We start from the raw sequence: 18,017 nt of genomic DNA, 5'->3' as shown, positions 1-18,017 counted from the left end.
TTTCAAGGCGCTATGAGCCTGTGGGTAGTTGGGAGGTCTCAAAACCTACCCCTTGGGATTTTCTACCTGGAAAGGAGGCATCTGAGGATTTTACAAAAGGCATACAAGTTTGTTGTGGGTATAGAAAAAGGTTAACCTGGAATATTTCTTTCAATTTAACTATTATATAGAACTAGGGAGTCCAGGGTCAACAGAAAAGCAAGTGTGGTTTTTTTCATGGATCTCGTATAAAATTATTGGCTTCAAACTTATCTACTCAAATTCTAAAAGTAACATAAGGGGAGAAGAAATGGGATTTGCCCTGTCAATTATATGTTGCAGAGCCTCTTAGTCTTCCTATGAAATGCACTATTTCCTAGCAGATGACCAATGGCCTAAAAGTAAGCTCAGCAGATCAGTCCAGTGTTGATGACTGTCCCTTCTTACCTGTGGCCTGACCCCTGCACAGTGCCTTTACAGACATCGAAGAGCTGAGATCAAGAACTTAAAAGCTGACGGATGACAGAGTTACAATACGGTGTCCTAAAGTAGGTTGGAGCTACACCTGTAAGATGCACTCAAAATTATTCTACCCTATTAAAAAGGTTCAAATATCACATGAGATGAAATGATTTTGTGACTTTTAAACTGGCCATATGACCAGACTGCAGAGAACAAAAGTTACGATAACGTTTAAGCCACTCTTATCAGTCATCAATACTGCTTCAACGGTTACTGAAGCCTCCATCTATCAATTCTATCCAGTGTGTGGCATTGAACATTAGCATCACATAGCAAGTAACAGGCAAGTCTGCTCTCTATTAAAAGCATTGTATAATAAAACTCCCATTGTCTGTTTTATTGCCTCCTTGTGCTTTTTAATGGAAACCTGTTTCCAGGTTTCTTGTTGATGGGTGAAGAATGCAATTTTTCTTCAGATTTTTTTTTTAAATGGCTTTGTATATTTTGCTAAATATTCTCCACAAAATCTGATCAATCCTACTTATGCCTAATAAAGATTCCCTGGAAAACAAGAAACCATCATTTTGAAAACCTGGTGACTTGCTTTTATAATGAGAAATATATTACAGTATATAGTCCTAAAATGTGTTTGGGACTTTGAAATCACATTGGTGTATATGTATCTTGAGCAAGAGTTCCCTCTGCTGGTCATGTACATCTAATTCAGAATGACAAACAACAAATATAATGGTAACAGATTTAATATTATGAAACAACATTAAATTATAAAGAACTTGTTCCAATATTATGACTTCTGACAATTGACATTTTTCTACTCAAAAATGCAATATACACAATAAGTAATAAGTGTCCACTGTCTTTATGGGTTCCCCCCGCACCAAAGTTGTCAATTCAGTCTAATCCTGATCATCACGTGCACCGCATTTCTTCAGTTCTCAGCCAAGCTCACATTTTATCACGCACAAAAACATTTCTCTCGTTCGTCAACTCGTGGACGGAGAATAAAATATGCAATCGCATCTGTTGCGACTTCTCCTGTTCTTCTGAGCCACGTGAACTCTGTTGTCAGTTAAAGTCCGAAACTGCTTCATTATTGCGTCCGTTAGATGTGGATTGTTTGAAATTACGATTTCCTTTAGAAATGCCAGCTCCACTAAGCCAAACAAAATGTCTGGTTTCAACAATCTACACCCGCTGAAAAAAGGGGGGGGGAAAAAATCATGCAGTTTAGTATGAATTTGCAGAAACAGTAGGAAGCTCAAAAGTTTTTCCTACATCCATAAAGTTATGCAACTGCTTAGTAAATAACTTCCAAAATAAATTGATAATCCAGGAAAGTCCCATTCTATACCACTACTAGGAGAATTCATTCCTAGTGGTTTACATACGAAAATGACGGACAGGAAAAGACCAGTCGGTCCATCAAGCTTGCCCCACACTCATGATGTCTGGAGCATCATGGCTAGATACTTCCCACCCCCGCAGCCATGTAAATCTCCTGGAAGAGGCAAGAAACCAGAAAAAAAAAGCAGGACCAATAAGGCGGGGGGGGGGGGGGGGGGGGGGAAATCTGAAAGATTCCTTTCCGACCCCCTCAGGCGATCGAAAGCAGTTTCTTCTGACAAAGTGAGTCTCAAAGATCAAAGTCAGTATTCATTCATAGAACAGGCTTTTTATATTTAATAAAGAACATAACAAAGCACAACCACACAAATAATTAAATATTGTATTGATAATGTAGAAAAAAGCTCAATAGGTTTGGTTTATTAATTTTTGTTGGACCGTGTTGTCACATCAAATTCTATGATGGCTAAATCAAAATTAATTCTCCATGCATAATTTAAGGATTTGATTTTTGAAAGAGTTACAGGGGTGTTAATATTTTGGTTTGTACTTTGTAGTTTTGCATCCACCGCTCTCAGTTTGTAGTATGAAATTACGCTGACTGATGATTTGAGTTTTCAAACAATGGGGGTGATTTTCAACTGCCATCCGCCCGTTTCTTACAGGAAAATCTGGTGTCTGGCAGTTGAGAGCATGACGGGTACATGTGCACCCAATTGTCTGCCTGAATCAACCTTCAGGCAGGCCTTTAAATGGGCGCCAAGCACTCCTGCCAAAACAAGCAGGAGATTGTTTAAAAATGCAAATCGAGGTCCTATGACTGGTATAGGATCCTGATTGCAGCTTTCAAAGAGAAATGGGTAATACCTGCCAATCCCACTTCCTCCAGGCACTTGGAGCCCTTAAAGGAACCGCTAGAGGTCTTTCCCAAAAGGTATGTCCTTTTTTTGTTCAGAAGATTTTTGGGGGGCTAGTTCTCCTCAAGAGTCTCACAAAAATCTTTCGGCCCACTGCTGGTCCGTTGTCCGCCCCCAGCATACAGTTTTCCACCACCCCAGCATCCACTTCCCTCCTAACAGGGTTTACCTACTGGCAGTAGCCGGACGATTTTCCTCCTCACCAGATCAGTGAGCTGCAGAGGAGCACCTGTGCAGCTCACTGTGAAAATATTACTGAGGCCTGTACCTGACGGGGGTTCGGGCCTCCCGACTGTAGTGTTGGGCGGGCAATGTGGGCACACCGCCGATAGTGCCCATTTGGCAATCAGCCCGAAAGTCTCCCTCAACATGCCATTTTCATAGTTTTGAGATTGCTCTAGGTTAGTATAATTGTTTGTCTAAACACTCCTTCAGGTAACCCCTGCCAGATGAAGAAATTTGAGAGACTGAATGATAAGGCAAGATGTTATTTGTGCAGCATGAGAGAAAGCAATCGTTTGGGAATCTTTCATGAATGAAAACAATCGTTTTAGCATGGGTACTGTTTTCCTGAGCTCTCCCCACCGCCCCCCACCTTCCCTTCCTTTGATCTTAAGCTAAAATCTATTGCTATTGTATCTGTTGATGTTTAAAACTGCCTAAATGGTGGTTGTAGCACTGCCTGCTTGACTACTGGGCATGTGGTTTGCAATCCAAGGAGAAATTCCAGCAATGCCTAGAAACCTTGGTACTGCCTATACCAATTAACCACAATTTTCAGAAATTAAAGTGAACAGCCATAAATTTCTCTCAGCCTTGTCTGTTGCGATAGAAGGTACTTCTGTAAGTTAACAAAACCATCCTTATTTAAAAAACAGCAGTCGAGCCAGGGTTTCCCCAATGACTCGGTGGGTAAAGCATCATGCTGGTGTGGCACACAGCCATCGAGACCAGGACAATCCCAAGGTTTGAACCCTGGTCTTTGGAGAGTTAGCTTCAGCAAAGGTGGACATCAAATTAGCCTCAGGTGTGCCAGGCTAAGAAAGGAGGAAAAAAAGTGAATCACCCACAATCTTCTATTTATACTCATGCACGTGCATAAAATACATAACCATGTGACATGACATTTTGCATTGATTAATATAGGTATACTGAAATTTACCTAAGGTCAAGGGTCTGCAGAAAAGGAAACTGTTTTGGCAGTCGTTTTAACATTATTTCAGTAATACCACTACACAGCACCAGGCCTAGATGTTTAAGAGTGTTTCCTGAAGAATCAGATAGAAGCTGCACATCAACATTAGAGAGTCTTGTATTTATCAAATCCAAGCTTGCGAGGTCCGAAGGTAAAATCTTCACATAGTCAGCAAGAGGTCCAGTCCCTGGTAAGGTACATAATTTAACATAGGAATTGCATATGGATGAATCCATTTGAAAAATCATCCTTCAAAATTGCACTTCTCTTTTACATATATCTTGTAGAGTCAGCAGCCAAAGAAAAACAGCATATAGTTTGTTGAAATATAACACTTTCATAACTCTTCAGTTTGACTATTAAAAAAAATACTGGTCACACACTGCTAGGTCAAATCAGCATCTGAAAGAGAAATGCAAGTTAACGTTTCACTGGGATTCTTCTGAAATACTGATGAAAGGTCCCACCCAAAATGTTAACCTTCCGTTGAGCACGGAGCAGTTGGTAGCACCTTTTAGTCAGAAAGTTGTGGGTTCAAGCGTAACTCCAGGACTTTAGAACATAATTTAGGCTTCAGTGCAGCGAGTGTGTTTTGGAAGTGCCAGCTTTTAAATGTCACGTTAAACCAAGATCCTGTTTATCTGCTCAGGTGAATCTAAGATTTTATGTGACAATTTGAATTAGAACTGAGAGTTGTCCTGGTGTTCTGTTAACATTCCTCCCTCAACCAACACCACCAAAAACAAATTATTTGGTCATTTATTGTGCACAAATTGAAAAGATATCCCATTGAATCAAATGGTTAATCCAACATTTTCCATTTTTTTATTTTAAATTTTCAGCATTCAACTTCACAGAATGCTCACCAATCAATATTGAACCCATAAACATATAGTAAGTAGTTCCAAACATTTGGGGGAAAAAAACAATTTTCTCTAAACCAATGACCAACCCTAGATTAATATGTAGACTAGAGGGGAACTTAAACACAGGATGCAATAGTTACAACACAGCTCATCTCCTTTTCAAGTCTTTAGGCCCTAGGTTTTAGTATTTCAAACTCGGGATGTCCAATCATTTACAAATTCTTTTGGAAAACCTTCTCTTCCATTTTCAGGCCATTCACTACTACTTCCCCAACTGTGGTACGTACCAGAACAGCTTGGGCTTCACTGTTGGATAATTGCCATCTGCCTCCCGGAGGCGAGATTCAAGCAGGACAAGCCAAATTTTTCCAATGACATGGTGCGACACATTTCTGCTCTAATTCACGATAGAGTGCAAGCTGTAGAATGCAGATTAATCCCCATTATTCTCCAGGGCAAGTTCCCGATCTTACCATGCGAGGACGATTCCAAATGTGGATGAAGCAATTCTCCACAGGGAGACAGCAGGGAAGAGGGGGGGAAAAATAAAATTAAAATGGAAGTAGATGTGTCGGCTGGCTTGCTTTCATACACCACCTCGAGACTAGATTGCCAGGAGGATTAGGAGCTGTCTGGGAACAGATAGGTTTCTTTTTCACCCAAGAAATAGTTTATTGGTTTTATGGGGAGTAAATGAAGAGCCTAAGAGGGATAAAGCTGGATTGCCCACCTTCACCACTTCCTCCTAATTCTTCATATTTATCCATCAGGCATAGGAAGTAGGATCATATCCAAAAAGAGAAAATCAGAAACATTTTCTGTACAACTTACCCCTGATGTGACATCATAAAAGGTCTATTTTATGGTCATCTTGGGTTGTCACTAAAACTTTCTGCCTAGGAAGGTTCTACACAAAAGATTTTATATTTTCTTTTGAATATTATTGTAATGCTATTGTTAATCTGTTTAAAATGAATTAACTATCCCTTGGCCCCTTCCTTATCTCTAACTGCCTCTTGCCCTACCAGCCACCTCCCCCCACCCCCAAATTCTGTTCCTCTGACTCTGGCTTCTTGCGTATCCATCCCTCCCTTCACCCCACCATTGGTGGCTGTGCCTTCAGATGCCTAGGCCCCATGCTCTAGAATTCCCTCGATAAAACCCTCTGCCTCTCCACATCCTCTTTGGCTCGTCATTCATTTCTCCCTTACACCTTTGTGAAATACCTTGCTCCTTTCCCCCCCTCCCCACCTCCCCTACATTTAAGGAGCTATATAAATGCAAGTTATTATGGTTGTTAAATGGTGCAAAAGTCACTGTTATAATAATGCCAATCAGAAATTCTAGGCTAAAATGTCTTCTTCCAGGCTACCTTCTTCTAGCAGTCTAAATGATGAAACTTGGTTTAAAAAAAGTTTGCCCGAGAGACACTGGCAAGTGTACAGTTGCATTCCTTTGAAGCACTTCGAATTGTTTGGCAGTTCTTTAGAGTCCACTGACCCTTTAATTAGAATTATGATCAACGATTATAAACGATCTTACAAAAACACCGAGTGAATGTTAAAATGCAGCAGAAGCACATGCCTTATTATAAATATATATTCCATTATTCACCAGGAAATCAGTCATAAGGTAATATCAAAAATAACTTTGAATATTAGGAAGCACACAAATTTTACCAGATTCCTTGCTTTAAATTGAACTGCTACACATGAGGTAAGTAAGTCTACTTACAGGACAGTTCCAACTCAGTAATACTTGGCAAGTTCTCCAACATGCTGTGCACACAATTGCTGTTCATTGAAACACAGGGCCTGCTGAGGCTCACAGAAAGGCTAGAGACATTCGACAGTTGCTTGAGTGCTGCCTCGGACAGTGGACCATTGATGCTATTCAAAAGACTCAGCTTCTCTAACTGAAGAGGTGAAATGCAATGTGGCTCTAAACAAAAAAATTATTTTGGATTCAGGTACTATGTAGCTTTTTTTTCCAATTTAACATTGCTACTTTATTTTTCAGAATTTCATTAAATTAACAGATCTCCCATGACATTGTTCATGGTAAGTCAGCGATATGTTGCTTCACTCCAACAGTTGAATTATACCGCGTAATGTACAGTGTATTATTCTGCTGCTATGGTCCAGTTGTATTAATTTCCCTTTAAAACCACAAAGTCTAATTTATGTAAATAGACACATCCTGCTGTAAGAAGCCATTGCTGGAGATACTCCAGTGTTGTTCCGATAAACAAGAATGGAACCAAACAAGGATGGTCTCATTGAGCTTAATACGGAAAAGAGGCACTGAAGGAGCATAGTGCAGTTGACAGCACCAAAGGCTGCAGAGAGGACAAGAACGTATAACGCACCATGGTCACATAGAATGTGATTTGTAACTTTGGTTAGGGCCATTACGATGCTGTAGAAAGGGTGGAAACCTGTTCGGAGAGATGTTTATGGTTTGCTCTACAGGAGGATCCTCGATTTGTGGCCGTTTCTGAGAGAGAAGAGTGAGACCCAGTACAGCATGATATGGTATCTGCTGATGGTTAAATCAGTTGTGTGCCAGATACACTCAACTTTGCACCTCTTAACCTTGAAGGAGCAAAGATGGGGGCTTGTACCAGGTGCTACGAGCAGGATGGGAGACAGTGGGGATTTGTCAGGGGCAAGGGCATCAAAGGTCAGGGAGTGGATGAGCAAATCAACAGCTACAGAAGTATTGTGGCAAATGGAGAGCAAAGGCTAGACAGTTAGGAGCTTGGAAGTGCAGTTATAAGCAACCTGGTAGAAGAGTTTTTTCTGGGGCAGACACAGAAAAAAGTAGAGGCGAAAGTGGGTATGGGGACGTGGGCAGTTATGGATACAAAGTAGTCGAAAATGGCCTTAACAGTGATTGAGAGCATGGAAGTACAGAGGCCACGGTGAGGTCAAGGGGTGGCCATGAATTATGGATAGGAGAGTATGTATGGAGGGAGAGTTCAGAGAGGACAGGAGAGCAGTACATTCAGCAAGAAACAAGCAAGGGGAGCAGAGATGGAGATTGAAATCACCAAGGATGAGGATGCAAAGACTGAGAGGGAAAGAACAGAGGATATCTCAGGAAGAAATTAGAGATAGGTCTTAGGGGTGGGTGGTAGACAATGAGGATTTTAAAAGACATCCTATAACAGTCATCCGAAAGACACAGCTCTAAATGTAGCACCATCTCAGTATTTCACCGGTCAGTCTAGATTATGTACTGGTGGGAGGAGGGCTTAGTAACACGCCAGGCGATCCAGGGCTTTAAAAACCACCTCAAAACTACTCTCATTGATCTAACTTTTTTTACTCCTGCTCGGTATCGAACCTCTTCTACATTAAGTGCCTTAAAATATTTTATTACATTAAAGGCACCAAGTTACAGGCAGGAGAAGACCTTTGATCCATCTAGCCCACCTGTGCACAGTATTCCCTTGGTGCATTACGAATGACCCTAAATGTAATTTGTTGACAGGAATCTGTTTAGTTCTTGAAACCGATTAAGGTTTCTTATTCCACCAGTCATGCCAATAACCTGTTCCGCACACTTACCACTCTTAGTAAAAAGTTCTTTCTGCATTTCCTATTTTCTCTGGTCTTCCTTAATTTGTAAATATGGCCCTTTGTGCTTAAATTCTGTATGTGGCAGAAAAGTTTATCTGGATCCTGAATGTCCCAACCCTTCATATAAAGGAAGGTTGCCTGAAGGGGGTGGAGAAGAATTTCAGATTTATTTTCCCTAATCAGCCTGGATATTTAATCTGATTTTTTTTAAATCTCCCCCAGGGTGGCTCCGGATGGGTAGGGAGTGTCCGTATTGTGATGCATAAGGCATCACAACTATATGGGACATGCTAGATGGACCACTGGGTCTTTTCCTGTCTGTCATTTTCATATTTTCTTATAATCATCAGAACAATTCTTTCCCCAGAGTCTTTTTCTTACCTGTCTGTTTAGAATTCGTCATTTCTGGTGCAGTAAAACACACCGATAAATTGTCCCCTGTGTCCACAGAACTCAGTGATAGCTCTCTCAGCTTTGGCAATCGAAACAAAACATATTGAAGTGATGCCAAAGAAGGGCTTTTCTGTCGGACGTGAAGTGTCAATGCTTGCAATTTTTTTAATTCTGCAAGGTGCTGCAAAGAACTGTTATGGCCAAACACCAAAGTGCATAAAACCAAGTGAGTCAGTTGTTTGAAGATAGCAATTTCTCTTAGCAGCTCTTGGTCTAGCATTTGTAAACTATTACTCAGCTGTAGTTTTTGTAAGTTTGCGAGTGATCTCAAAGTGCGCAGATTTTCCGGGTTCTTTTTTACATCAATAGTCACAGCCGTCAGGTCAGGAAGTAAATTCACCATCTTCTGCCATTGCTTCTGTGTTGCTTGCTTAATCACCACAGATCTAATTCTCCTCCTTCTAAGTGTTCTCCAAAAATAGGAGTTACAGCTTTGCAAACTTTTCAGGACAATTGTACTGTTCAGCCATAAGGTAGGATGGTCGATTAACTGTTGCAAGTACTTGCAGGTTGCACGAACATTAGCCTTTTCCTCAGATGTTAGATATCTAAATACTTCCAACAATATATCCTGAGGTAGGTTTAACCAATGATGACCTACTTTTGCCATATTGGTTGTAAAATCCTAACCTCCCTGGATGCAAAAAAAAGACTTGCACTTATATAGCGTCTTTCACAACCTCAGGATGTCCCAAAGGGCCTTACAGCCAATGAAGTACTTTTGAAGTGTAGTTACTGTTATAATGTAGGAATGCATCCAATTCTTTGCACCAGCATTTACTATACTAGCACCTAGAGGAAAACAAGAAAATACTTCAGTGCTTGGCAGTGGCTCTTCAATGCATTAACCATGACCATATTAGTTTTCATTGTGCATTTATATTTAGATTCAGACACATTTTCTTTCTCAGTAAATTCTATTACATAAAGTATATTTGCTCTTTTCAGACTTTATTTTTACAAATATACAAATTAATTGTGTCTTGGAGCAGCCTGGAGGCGTACAAGAGTTGCAACAGATGAGTACTCATACAATTTTCCCCTCCTTCCGAGTGAAGAGGCACTTGCTTCTTGATGATATCTCAGAATCTCCGCCCAATCCACATCACTTCACAGCATCTTGGTCTACCACTTTACAATCTATTTTTCTCCTTTTAACCGTCATTTCCTTCCATTTTTCACCAGCTAACTTCACCAACTAACCCATAATTGAGAGAGTCAGAGGTCATGGGTTCAAACCCCACTCCAGAGAATTAAACACATTGGCTGATACTTCAGCACAGAGATTGCTGCACTATAAAGAAAGACTTGCATTTATATAGCGCCTTTCACGATCACCGGACGTTCCAAAGTGCTTTACAGCCAATGAAGTGCTTTTTGAAGTGAAGTGGAGTCACTGTTGTAATGTAGGAAACCCGGCAGCCAATTTTTGCACAGCAAGCTCCCACAAACATCAATGTGATAATGAACAGATAATCGTTTTTTAGTGATGTTGATTGAGGGATAAATATTGGCCAGGACACTGGGGAGAACTCTCCTGCTCTTCTTCGAAATAGAGCCATGGGATCTTTTACATAGAAACATAGAAGATAGGAGCAGGAGTAGGCCATTCGGCCCTTCGAGCCTGCTCCGCCATTCAACGAGATCATGGCTGATCATCCAAACCCTAGCACCCGGTCCCTACACCGACAGCCATCCCACCCAAGCCCTATCCCCCCTAACACTAAGGGCCAATTTTTATCATGGCCAATCAACCTAACCCGCACATCTTTGGACTGTGGGAGGAAACCGGAGCACCCGGAGGAAACCCACGCAAACACGGGGAGAATGTGCAAACTCCACACAGACAGTCACCCGAGGCCGGATTTGAACCCGGGTCCCTGGCGCTGTGAGGCAACAGTGCTAACCACTATGCCACCGTGCTGCCCACACATCCACCTGAGAGAGCAGACGGGGCCTCAGTTTAACGTCTCATCTGAAAGATGGCACTTCTGACAGTACAGCACACCCTCAGCACTGCACTAGAGTGTTAGCCTAGATTTTTTGTGCTCAAGTCTCTGGAGTGGGACTTGAACCCACAACCTTCTGACTCAGAGGCAAGGGTGCTACCAACTGACCCACTGGCTGTCACTATCAGAGGAGATGTCTTTTAAATGAGATCTTAAACAGAGTTTGTCTGTTCAGATGGATGTAAAAGATCCCATGGCATTATTCAAAAAAGAGCAGGCAGCTCTCCCGGTCTGCTGACCAACATTTATCTCTCAACCAACATTACTATAACAGATGATCTGGTTATTTACCTCACTACTCTGACTTGCTGTGCATGAATTGGTTACTACATTTGCAATCATTACAAAGTGACGTCAAAAGTGAAGCACTTTGGGACATCCTGAGGTTGTGAAAGAACACAAGAAATAGGAGCAGGAGTAGGCCATACGGCGCCTCGAGCCTGCTCCGCCATTCAATAAATTCATGGCTGATCATCGACCTCAACTCCACTTTCCCGCCCAATCTCCATATCCCTTGATTCCCCTAAAGTCCAAAAATCTATCTATCTATCTCAGCCTTGAATATACTCAAAGACTCAGCATGGACAGCCCTCTGGGGCAGAGAATTCCAAAGATTCACAACCCTCTGAGTTAAGAAATTCCTCCTCATCTCGGTCTTAAATGCCTTATCCTGAGACTATGCCCCCTAGTTCTGGACACTCCAGCCAGGGGAAACAACCTGTCAGCATCTACCCTGTCAATCCCCTTCAGAATCTTGTATGTTTCAATGAGATCACCTCTCATTCTTCTAAACTCCAGAGAGTATAGGCCCATTCTACACAATCTCTCATTATAAGACAGCCCTCTCATCCCAGGAATCAATCTAGTGAACCTTCGTTGCACCACCTCCAAGGCAAGTATATCCTTCCTTAGATAAGGAGACCAAAACTGTGCACAGTACTCCAGGTATAGTCTCACCAAGGCCCTGTACAATTGTAGCAAGACTTCCTTACTCTTAAGAACATAAGAAATAGGAGCAAGAGTAGGCCATTCGGCCCCTCAAGCCTGCTCTGCCATTCAGTAAGACCATGGCTAATCTGATCTTGGCCTCAACTTCACTTTCCTGCCTGTTCTCCGTAACCCTCGACTCCCCTATAGCTCAAATATCTGTATCTCCAGCTTGAATATATTCACTGACTCAGCCTCCACAGTTCTCTGGGGTACAAATTCCAAAGATTCACAACCTTAGAGAAGAAATTACTCCTCATCTCAGTCTTAAATGGATGACTCCTTATCCTGAAACTATGCCCCCTAGTTCTAGATTCCCCCACAAGGGGAAACATCCTCTCAGCATCTTCCCTGTCAAGCCCCCTCAGAATCTTATATGTTTCAATAAGATCACCTCTCATTCTTCTAAACTCCAACAAGTATAGGCCTTTCCTCATAAGACAACCCTTTCATCTCAGGGATCAACCTCGTGAACCTTCTCCGAACTGCCTCCAATGCAAGTATATCCCTCCTTAAATAAGGAGACCAAAACTGTACGCAGTACTCCAGGTGTGGTCTCACCAACGCCCTGTAAAGTTGCATCAAGACTTCCCTACTTTTATATTCCATCCCCCTTTGCAATAAAGACCAACATTCCATTTGCCTTCCTAATTACTTGCTGTAGCTGCATATTAACTTTTTGTGTTTCATGTACGAGGACACCCAGATCCTTCTGTACCACAGCATTCTGTAGTCTCTCTCCATTTAAATAATATTTTACTTTTCTATTCTTCCTACCAAAGTGGATAATCTCACACTTTCCCACATATACTTCATCTGCCAAATTTTTGCCCACTCACTTAACTATATCCCTTTGCAGACTGTGACCCTCCTCACAACTTGCTTTCCCACCTATCTTTGTATCGTCAGCAAATTTGGCTACAGTACACTCGGTCCCTTCATCCAAGTCATTAATATAGTTTGTAAATAATTGAGGCCCAGCACTGATCCCTGTGACACCCCACTAGTTACAGTTTGCCAACCTGAAAATGACCCATTTATCCCAACTCTCTGTTTTCTGTTAGCCAATCCTCTATCCATGCCAATATATTGCCAATATATTACCTCCAACACCGTGAGCACTTACCTTGTGTAGTAACCTTTTATGTGGCACCTTATCACATGCCTTTTGGAAATCCAAATACACCACATCTACTGGTTCACTTTTGTCCACCCTGCTCATTACATCCTCAAAGAACTCTAATAAATTTGTCAAACATGATTTCCCTTTCATAAAACCATGTTGACTCTGCTTGATTGTATTATGATTTTCTAAATGTCCTGCTACTATTCCCTTAATAATGGATTCCAGCATTTTCCCAATGACAGATGTTAGGCTAACTGGCCTATAGTTCCCCGCTTTCTGTCTCCCTGCTTCCTTGAATAGGGGCGTTACATTTGCGGTTTTCCAATCCACTGGGAACTTTCCAGAATCTAGGGAATTTTGGAAGATTACAACCAATGCATCCACTATCTCTGCAGCCACTTCTTTTAAGACCCAAGGATACAGACCATCTGGTCCAGGGGACTTGTCAGCCTTTAGTCCCATTAGTTTGCCTGTACTTTTTCTCTAGTGATAGTAATTGTTTTAAGTATTGTTCTAAGAAACACACCCAAATACACTATGAACTCATCCTCAAGGCGACCTTTGCCAATTTGATTTGTCCAATCTATATGAAGATTAAAATTGGCCATGATTATTGCAGTACCTTTCTTATAAGCCCACATTATTTCTTGATTTATACCCTGTCCTACAGTGTAGCTACTGTTGGGGGGCCAATAGGCTACTCCCACCAGTGACTTCTTTCCCTTACTATTTCTTATCTCCAGCCAAACTGATTCTACATCTTGATCTTCCGAGCCAAGATCATTTCTCACTACTGTACTGATCTCATCCTTTATTAACAGAGCTACCCCACCTCCTTTTCCTTTCTATCCTTCCGAAATGTCAAATACTCCTGAATATTCAGTTCCCAGCCTTGGTCACCTTGCAACCATGTCTCTGCAATGGCTATCAAATCATACCCATTTATTTCTATTTTTGCCGTCAATTCACCTATCTTGTTTCGAATGCTGCGTGCATTCAGATAAAAAGCCTTTAATTTTGTCTTTTTACCATTTTTCCCTACTCTGACCCTATTTGCTGATGCACTCTTATGTTTGTACGCTCTGTCCCTTCCTGTCACACTCTGGTTATCATTCCCGCTATCGCTACCCTGCACTATTGCCTTGTCCTTTCTCTTTAACTTTCTAAATTTCCCCTCAGCTGAACCCTCCCCCCTCCCACTATTTAGTTTAAAGCCCTATTTACAGCCCTAGTTATTCGATTCACCAGGACACTGGTCCCAGCATGGTTCAAGTGAAGCCTGTCCCAACGGAACAGCTCCCTCTTTCCCCATATTGGTGCCAGTGCCCTTTGAATTGAAACCCATTTCTCCCACCCCAATCTTTGAGCCACATAGTCAACTCTCTGATCTTATTGACCCTATGCCAATTTGCTCGTGACTCAGGAAGTAATTATTACCTTTGTGGTTCTGCTTTATAATTTAGCCCCTAGCTGCTCATACTCCCTCAGCAGAACCTCTTTTTTAGTCTTACCTATGTCGTTGGTACCTATGTGGACCTCGACAACTGGATCTTTCCCATCCCACTCCAAGTTCCTCTCCAGCCCCGAGGAGATGTCCTTAACCCTGGCACCGGGCAGGCAACACAGCCTTTGGGACTTACGCTCTCGGCTGCAGAGAACAGTATCTATCCCCCTAACTATACTGTCCCCTATCACTACAACATTCCTTTTTACTCCCCCAACTTGAATGGCCCCCTGTAGCACAGTGCAGTGGTCAGTTTGCTCATCCTCCCTGCAGTCCCTGCTCTCATCCACACAGGCTGCAAGAACCTCGTACCTGTTGGACAAGTGCAAGGGCTGAGAGGCTCCTCCAATGCTACCTTCTGTATCCTCATACCTGCCTCACTCGTAGTCACACCCTCCTGTCCCTGACCACGGCCCAAATTTGAAGTATTTAACCCAAGGGGTGTGATTGCCTCCTGGAACAGAGTGTCCAGGTAACCCTCTCCTTCCCTGATGCATCGCAGTGTCCGAAGCTCGGACTCCAGCTCATCAACTCTCAGCCGAAGCTCCTCGAGCTGCAGACACTTACTGCAGATGTGGTTGCTGTGGATCTCACTGGGGGTCCACCAGCTCCCACATTCTACAGCTGCAACACATCACCTGCCCTGCCATCTCTATTGTATTTTATTTAACTAATTAGGATTTCAAGTTTTGAAATATCACTCAATTATCTATGTACAGTTTTTAATCTATAATCACGGCTCTTAATTTAAACCAATACCCTAGTTTAGAGAAAAAGAGAAATACTCACCAACCAATCACTTACCGCTTTCCTGTGACATCACACTTTTGATTCTACCACCCCCCCCCCCCACCACAAAGGTCCGTCCACTCCCGCTCCCAGCTAGCTGCTTTTAACTCTGTCGCTCCTCCCCCAGTCCCGCTCTGGCCGCTGCTGCTTTTAACTCTGTCGCTCCTCCCCCAGTCCCGCTCTGGCCGCTGCTGCTTTTAGCTCTGTCGCTCCTCCCCCGGTCCCGCTCTGGCTGCTGCTGCTTTTAACTCTGTCGCTCCTCCCCTGGTCCCGCTCCCAGCTGCTGCTTTTAACTCTGTCGCTCCTCCCCCGGTCCCGCTCTGGCCGCTGCTGCTTTTAACTCTGTCGCTCCTCCTCTTAACTCACTTGCAATAAAGGCCAACATGCCATTTGCCTTCCTTATTGCTTGCTGTACCTGCATGCTAGCTTTCTGTGTTTCTTGCACGAGGACACCCAAATCTCTCTCAACACCAACATTTCAAAATTTCTCACCATTTAAAAAATATTGTTTTTCTATTCTTCCTACTAAAGTGAATAACCTCACATTTCCCTACATTATACTCCATCTGCCACCTTACTGCCCACTCACTTAGTTTATCTGTATCCCTTTGCAGACTCTGTGTTCTCTTCACAGCTTACTGTCCCACCTAGCTTTGTATCATCAGCAGACTTGCATACATTACACTCGGTCCCTTCATCTAGGTCATTAATATAGATGGCAAATAGCCGAAGCCCCAACACTGAGCTTTGCGGCACCCCACTAGTTACAGCCTGCCATCCTGAGAAAGACCCGTTTATCCCTACTCTCATTTCTGTCCGTTAACCAACCCTCTATCCATGCTTCTGTATTACCCCCCAACCCCATGAGCCATTATCTTGAGTAATAACCTTTCATATGGCACCTTATCGAATGCCTTTTGGAAATCCAATACACTTCATCCATTGGTTCCCATTTATCTATCCTGCTAGTTATTACATCCTCAAAAAATTAATAAATTTGTCAAACACAGTTTCCCTTTCATAAATCCGTGTTGACTCTGACTAATCATGTTACGATTTTCTAAGTGCCCCGATACCACTTACTTAACAATGGATTCCAGCATTTTCCAGACGACTGATGTCAGGCTAACTGGCCTGTCTGTAGTTCCCTGTTTTCTCTCTCCCTCCTTTCTTGAATAACGGTGTTATATTTGCTACCTTCCAATCCGCTGGGACCATTCTAGAATCTAGGGAATTTTGGAAGATCAAAACCAATGCATCCACTATCTCTACAGCCACCTCTTTTAGAACCCTAGGATGTAGGCCATCAGGTCCAGGGGATTTGTCGGCTTTTAGTCCCATTAGTTTCTCTAGTATTTTTTCTCTACTTAAATGAATTACGTTAAGTTCCTCACCCTCATTAGACTGGGAGAGCTGCCTGCACTTCTTTGAATTGTGCCATGAGATCTTTTACATCCACCTGTGTTGAGATCTGTGGATAAAAAATCATATCACATTATTCAATGGCATCATATTGCACATACTTGCAATTTTACTTCTAACTAGTGTCCACAAATTTGTTTATTTCACATTAAAGACACAAAATTCAACTTCCTTATAAACCCCGTGATTTCAGGCAGTTTGCAATAATTTTGTAAATTCTAAACTTTAAAAAAAGTGCCTCATGAAGATACAGTAAAAACTTTTATTTAAAAAGACAAACCTCCAATAGCATCTTAATTATCACAAACTTTGTTAAACATTTAGCAAGATATTCTCAAGTTATAACGAGTATATTCAGAGGTATATTTTCACCTTAAGATACCAACTTCCTTCCCAACGTACCACACGGTCTGCTTAGTCATAGAATCTAACAGCACAGAAGCCCATTCGGCCCATCGTACCTGTGCCGGCTCTTTGAAAGAGCTATCCAATTAGTCCTACTCCCCTGCTCTTTCCCCATAGCCCTGCATTTTTTCCCTTTTCAAGTATATATCCAATTCCTTTCTGAATCATACTATTGAGTCTGCTTTCACCAACCTGTCAAGCAGTGCATTCCAGATCATAACAACTCTGCTTAAAAATAAATTCTCATCTCCCTTCTGGTTCTTTTGCCAAGTATCTTAAATCAGTGTCCTCTGATTACCAGCCCTCCTACTGGTGGAAACAATTCTCCTTATTTACTCTATCAAAACCCCACAAAATGTTAAATACCTCCATTAAATCTCCTCTTAGCCCTCTTTGCTCTAAGGAGAATAACCCTAGCTTTAAATAGTCCGTCTCTCCACATAACTCAAGTCCCTCATCTCCAGTATGATTCTGATAAATCTCCTCTCCAAGGACTTAAATCACCTTCCTAAAAATTGTTTTGCCCCAAATGGGACACAATGATCCAGCTGTGGCCTAATTGGATGCTGCCTGGCCTGCTGAGTGCTTCCAGCATTTGCTGTTGTTATTTTAGTAGTTTTGCATAACTTCCTTGCTTTTTGTATTCTATGCCTCTATTTATAAAACCATGGACCCCCGATTGCTTTTTGTAAAAAAAATAAAACTAGCACAAACTGGATTTTTCTTATAACACAAAAATAGTTTGTAAAAAGCACACACCAGCCTTGCCTGTTTCCTACTGCAGGAGCTGTTCCGCTAGTGCGGAAACCACTTTCCAGTTTAGCAGCGCTCCACGCACGCACGCGACCACAGGCATTGTCCGTCCCGAGGATGACGTGACGTGGTGACGTAACGTTCGACCGAACGGGAAGCCGCGTCATTGATGCGAGCACCAATCAGAAGCCGAGAGTTGGG

General features: G+C 42.2%; 1 protein-coding gene across 3 annotated transcripts; it reads right to left on the bottom strand.

The window, feature by feature from the left end:
- Window positions 1-1,186: 1,186 nt before the first annotated feature.
- Window positions 1,187-18,013, bottom strand: LOC147109215 (uncharacterized). Of its 3 annotated transcripts, none has more exons than XM_086002924.1 (6): window positions 17,823-17,998; window positions 16,631-16,707; window positions 8,750-9,613; window positions 6,519-6,725; window positions 3,886-4,105; window positions 1,187-1,656 (listed from the first exon to the last, which is right to left on the bottom strand). In XM_086002924.1, exons 3-6 carry the CDS (start codon window positions 9,429-9,431, stop codon window positions 1,446-1,448), a joined length of 1,320 nt encoding a protein of 439 aa, XP_085859050.1. In that variant the 5' UTR covers window positions 9,432-9,613; window positions 16,631-16,707; window positions 17,823-17,998; the 3' UTR covers window positions 1,187-1,445. The 3 variants fall into 3 exon arrangements, with proteins under 3 accessions (XP_085859050.1, XP_085859051.1, XP_085859052.1); XM_086002925.1 differs by lacking the exon at window positions 17,823-17,998 and adding an exon at window positions 17,256-17,342; XM_086002926.1 differs by lacking the exon at window positions 6,519-6,725 and having other exon boundaries at window positions 17,823-18,013.
- Window positions 18,014-18,017: the final 4 nt, after the last annotated feature.

Source organism: Somniosus microcephalus, chromosome 12 (assembly GCF_052327205.1).
Source record: "Somniosus microcephalus isolate GS21.2 chromosome 12, FLI_Smic_1.0, whole genome shotgun sequence".
Taxonomy (NCBI): domain Eukaryota; kingdom Metazoa; phylum Chordata; class Chondrichthyes; order Squaliformes; family Somniosidae; genus Somniosus; species Somniosus microcephalus.
Note: the sequence above shows the minus strand (reverse complement) of the source record. Positions and strands in the feature narration are given on the sequence as shown.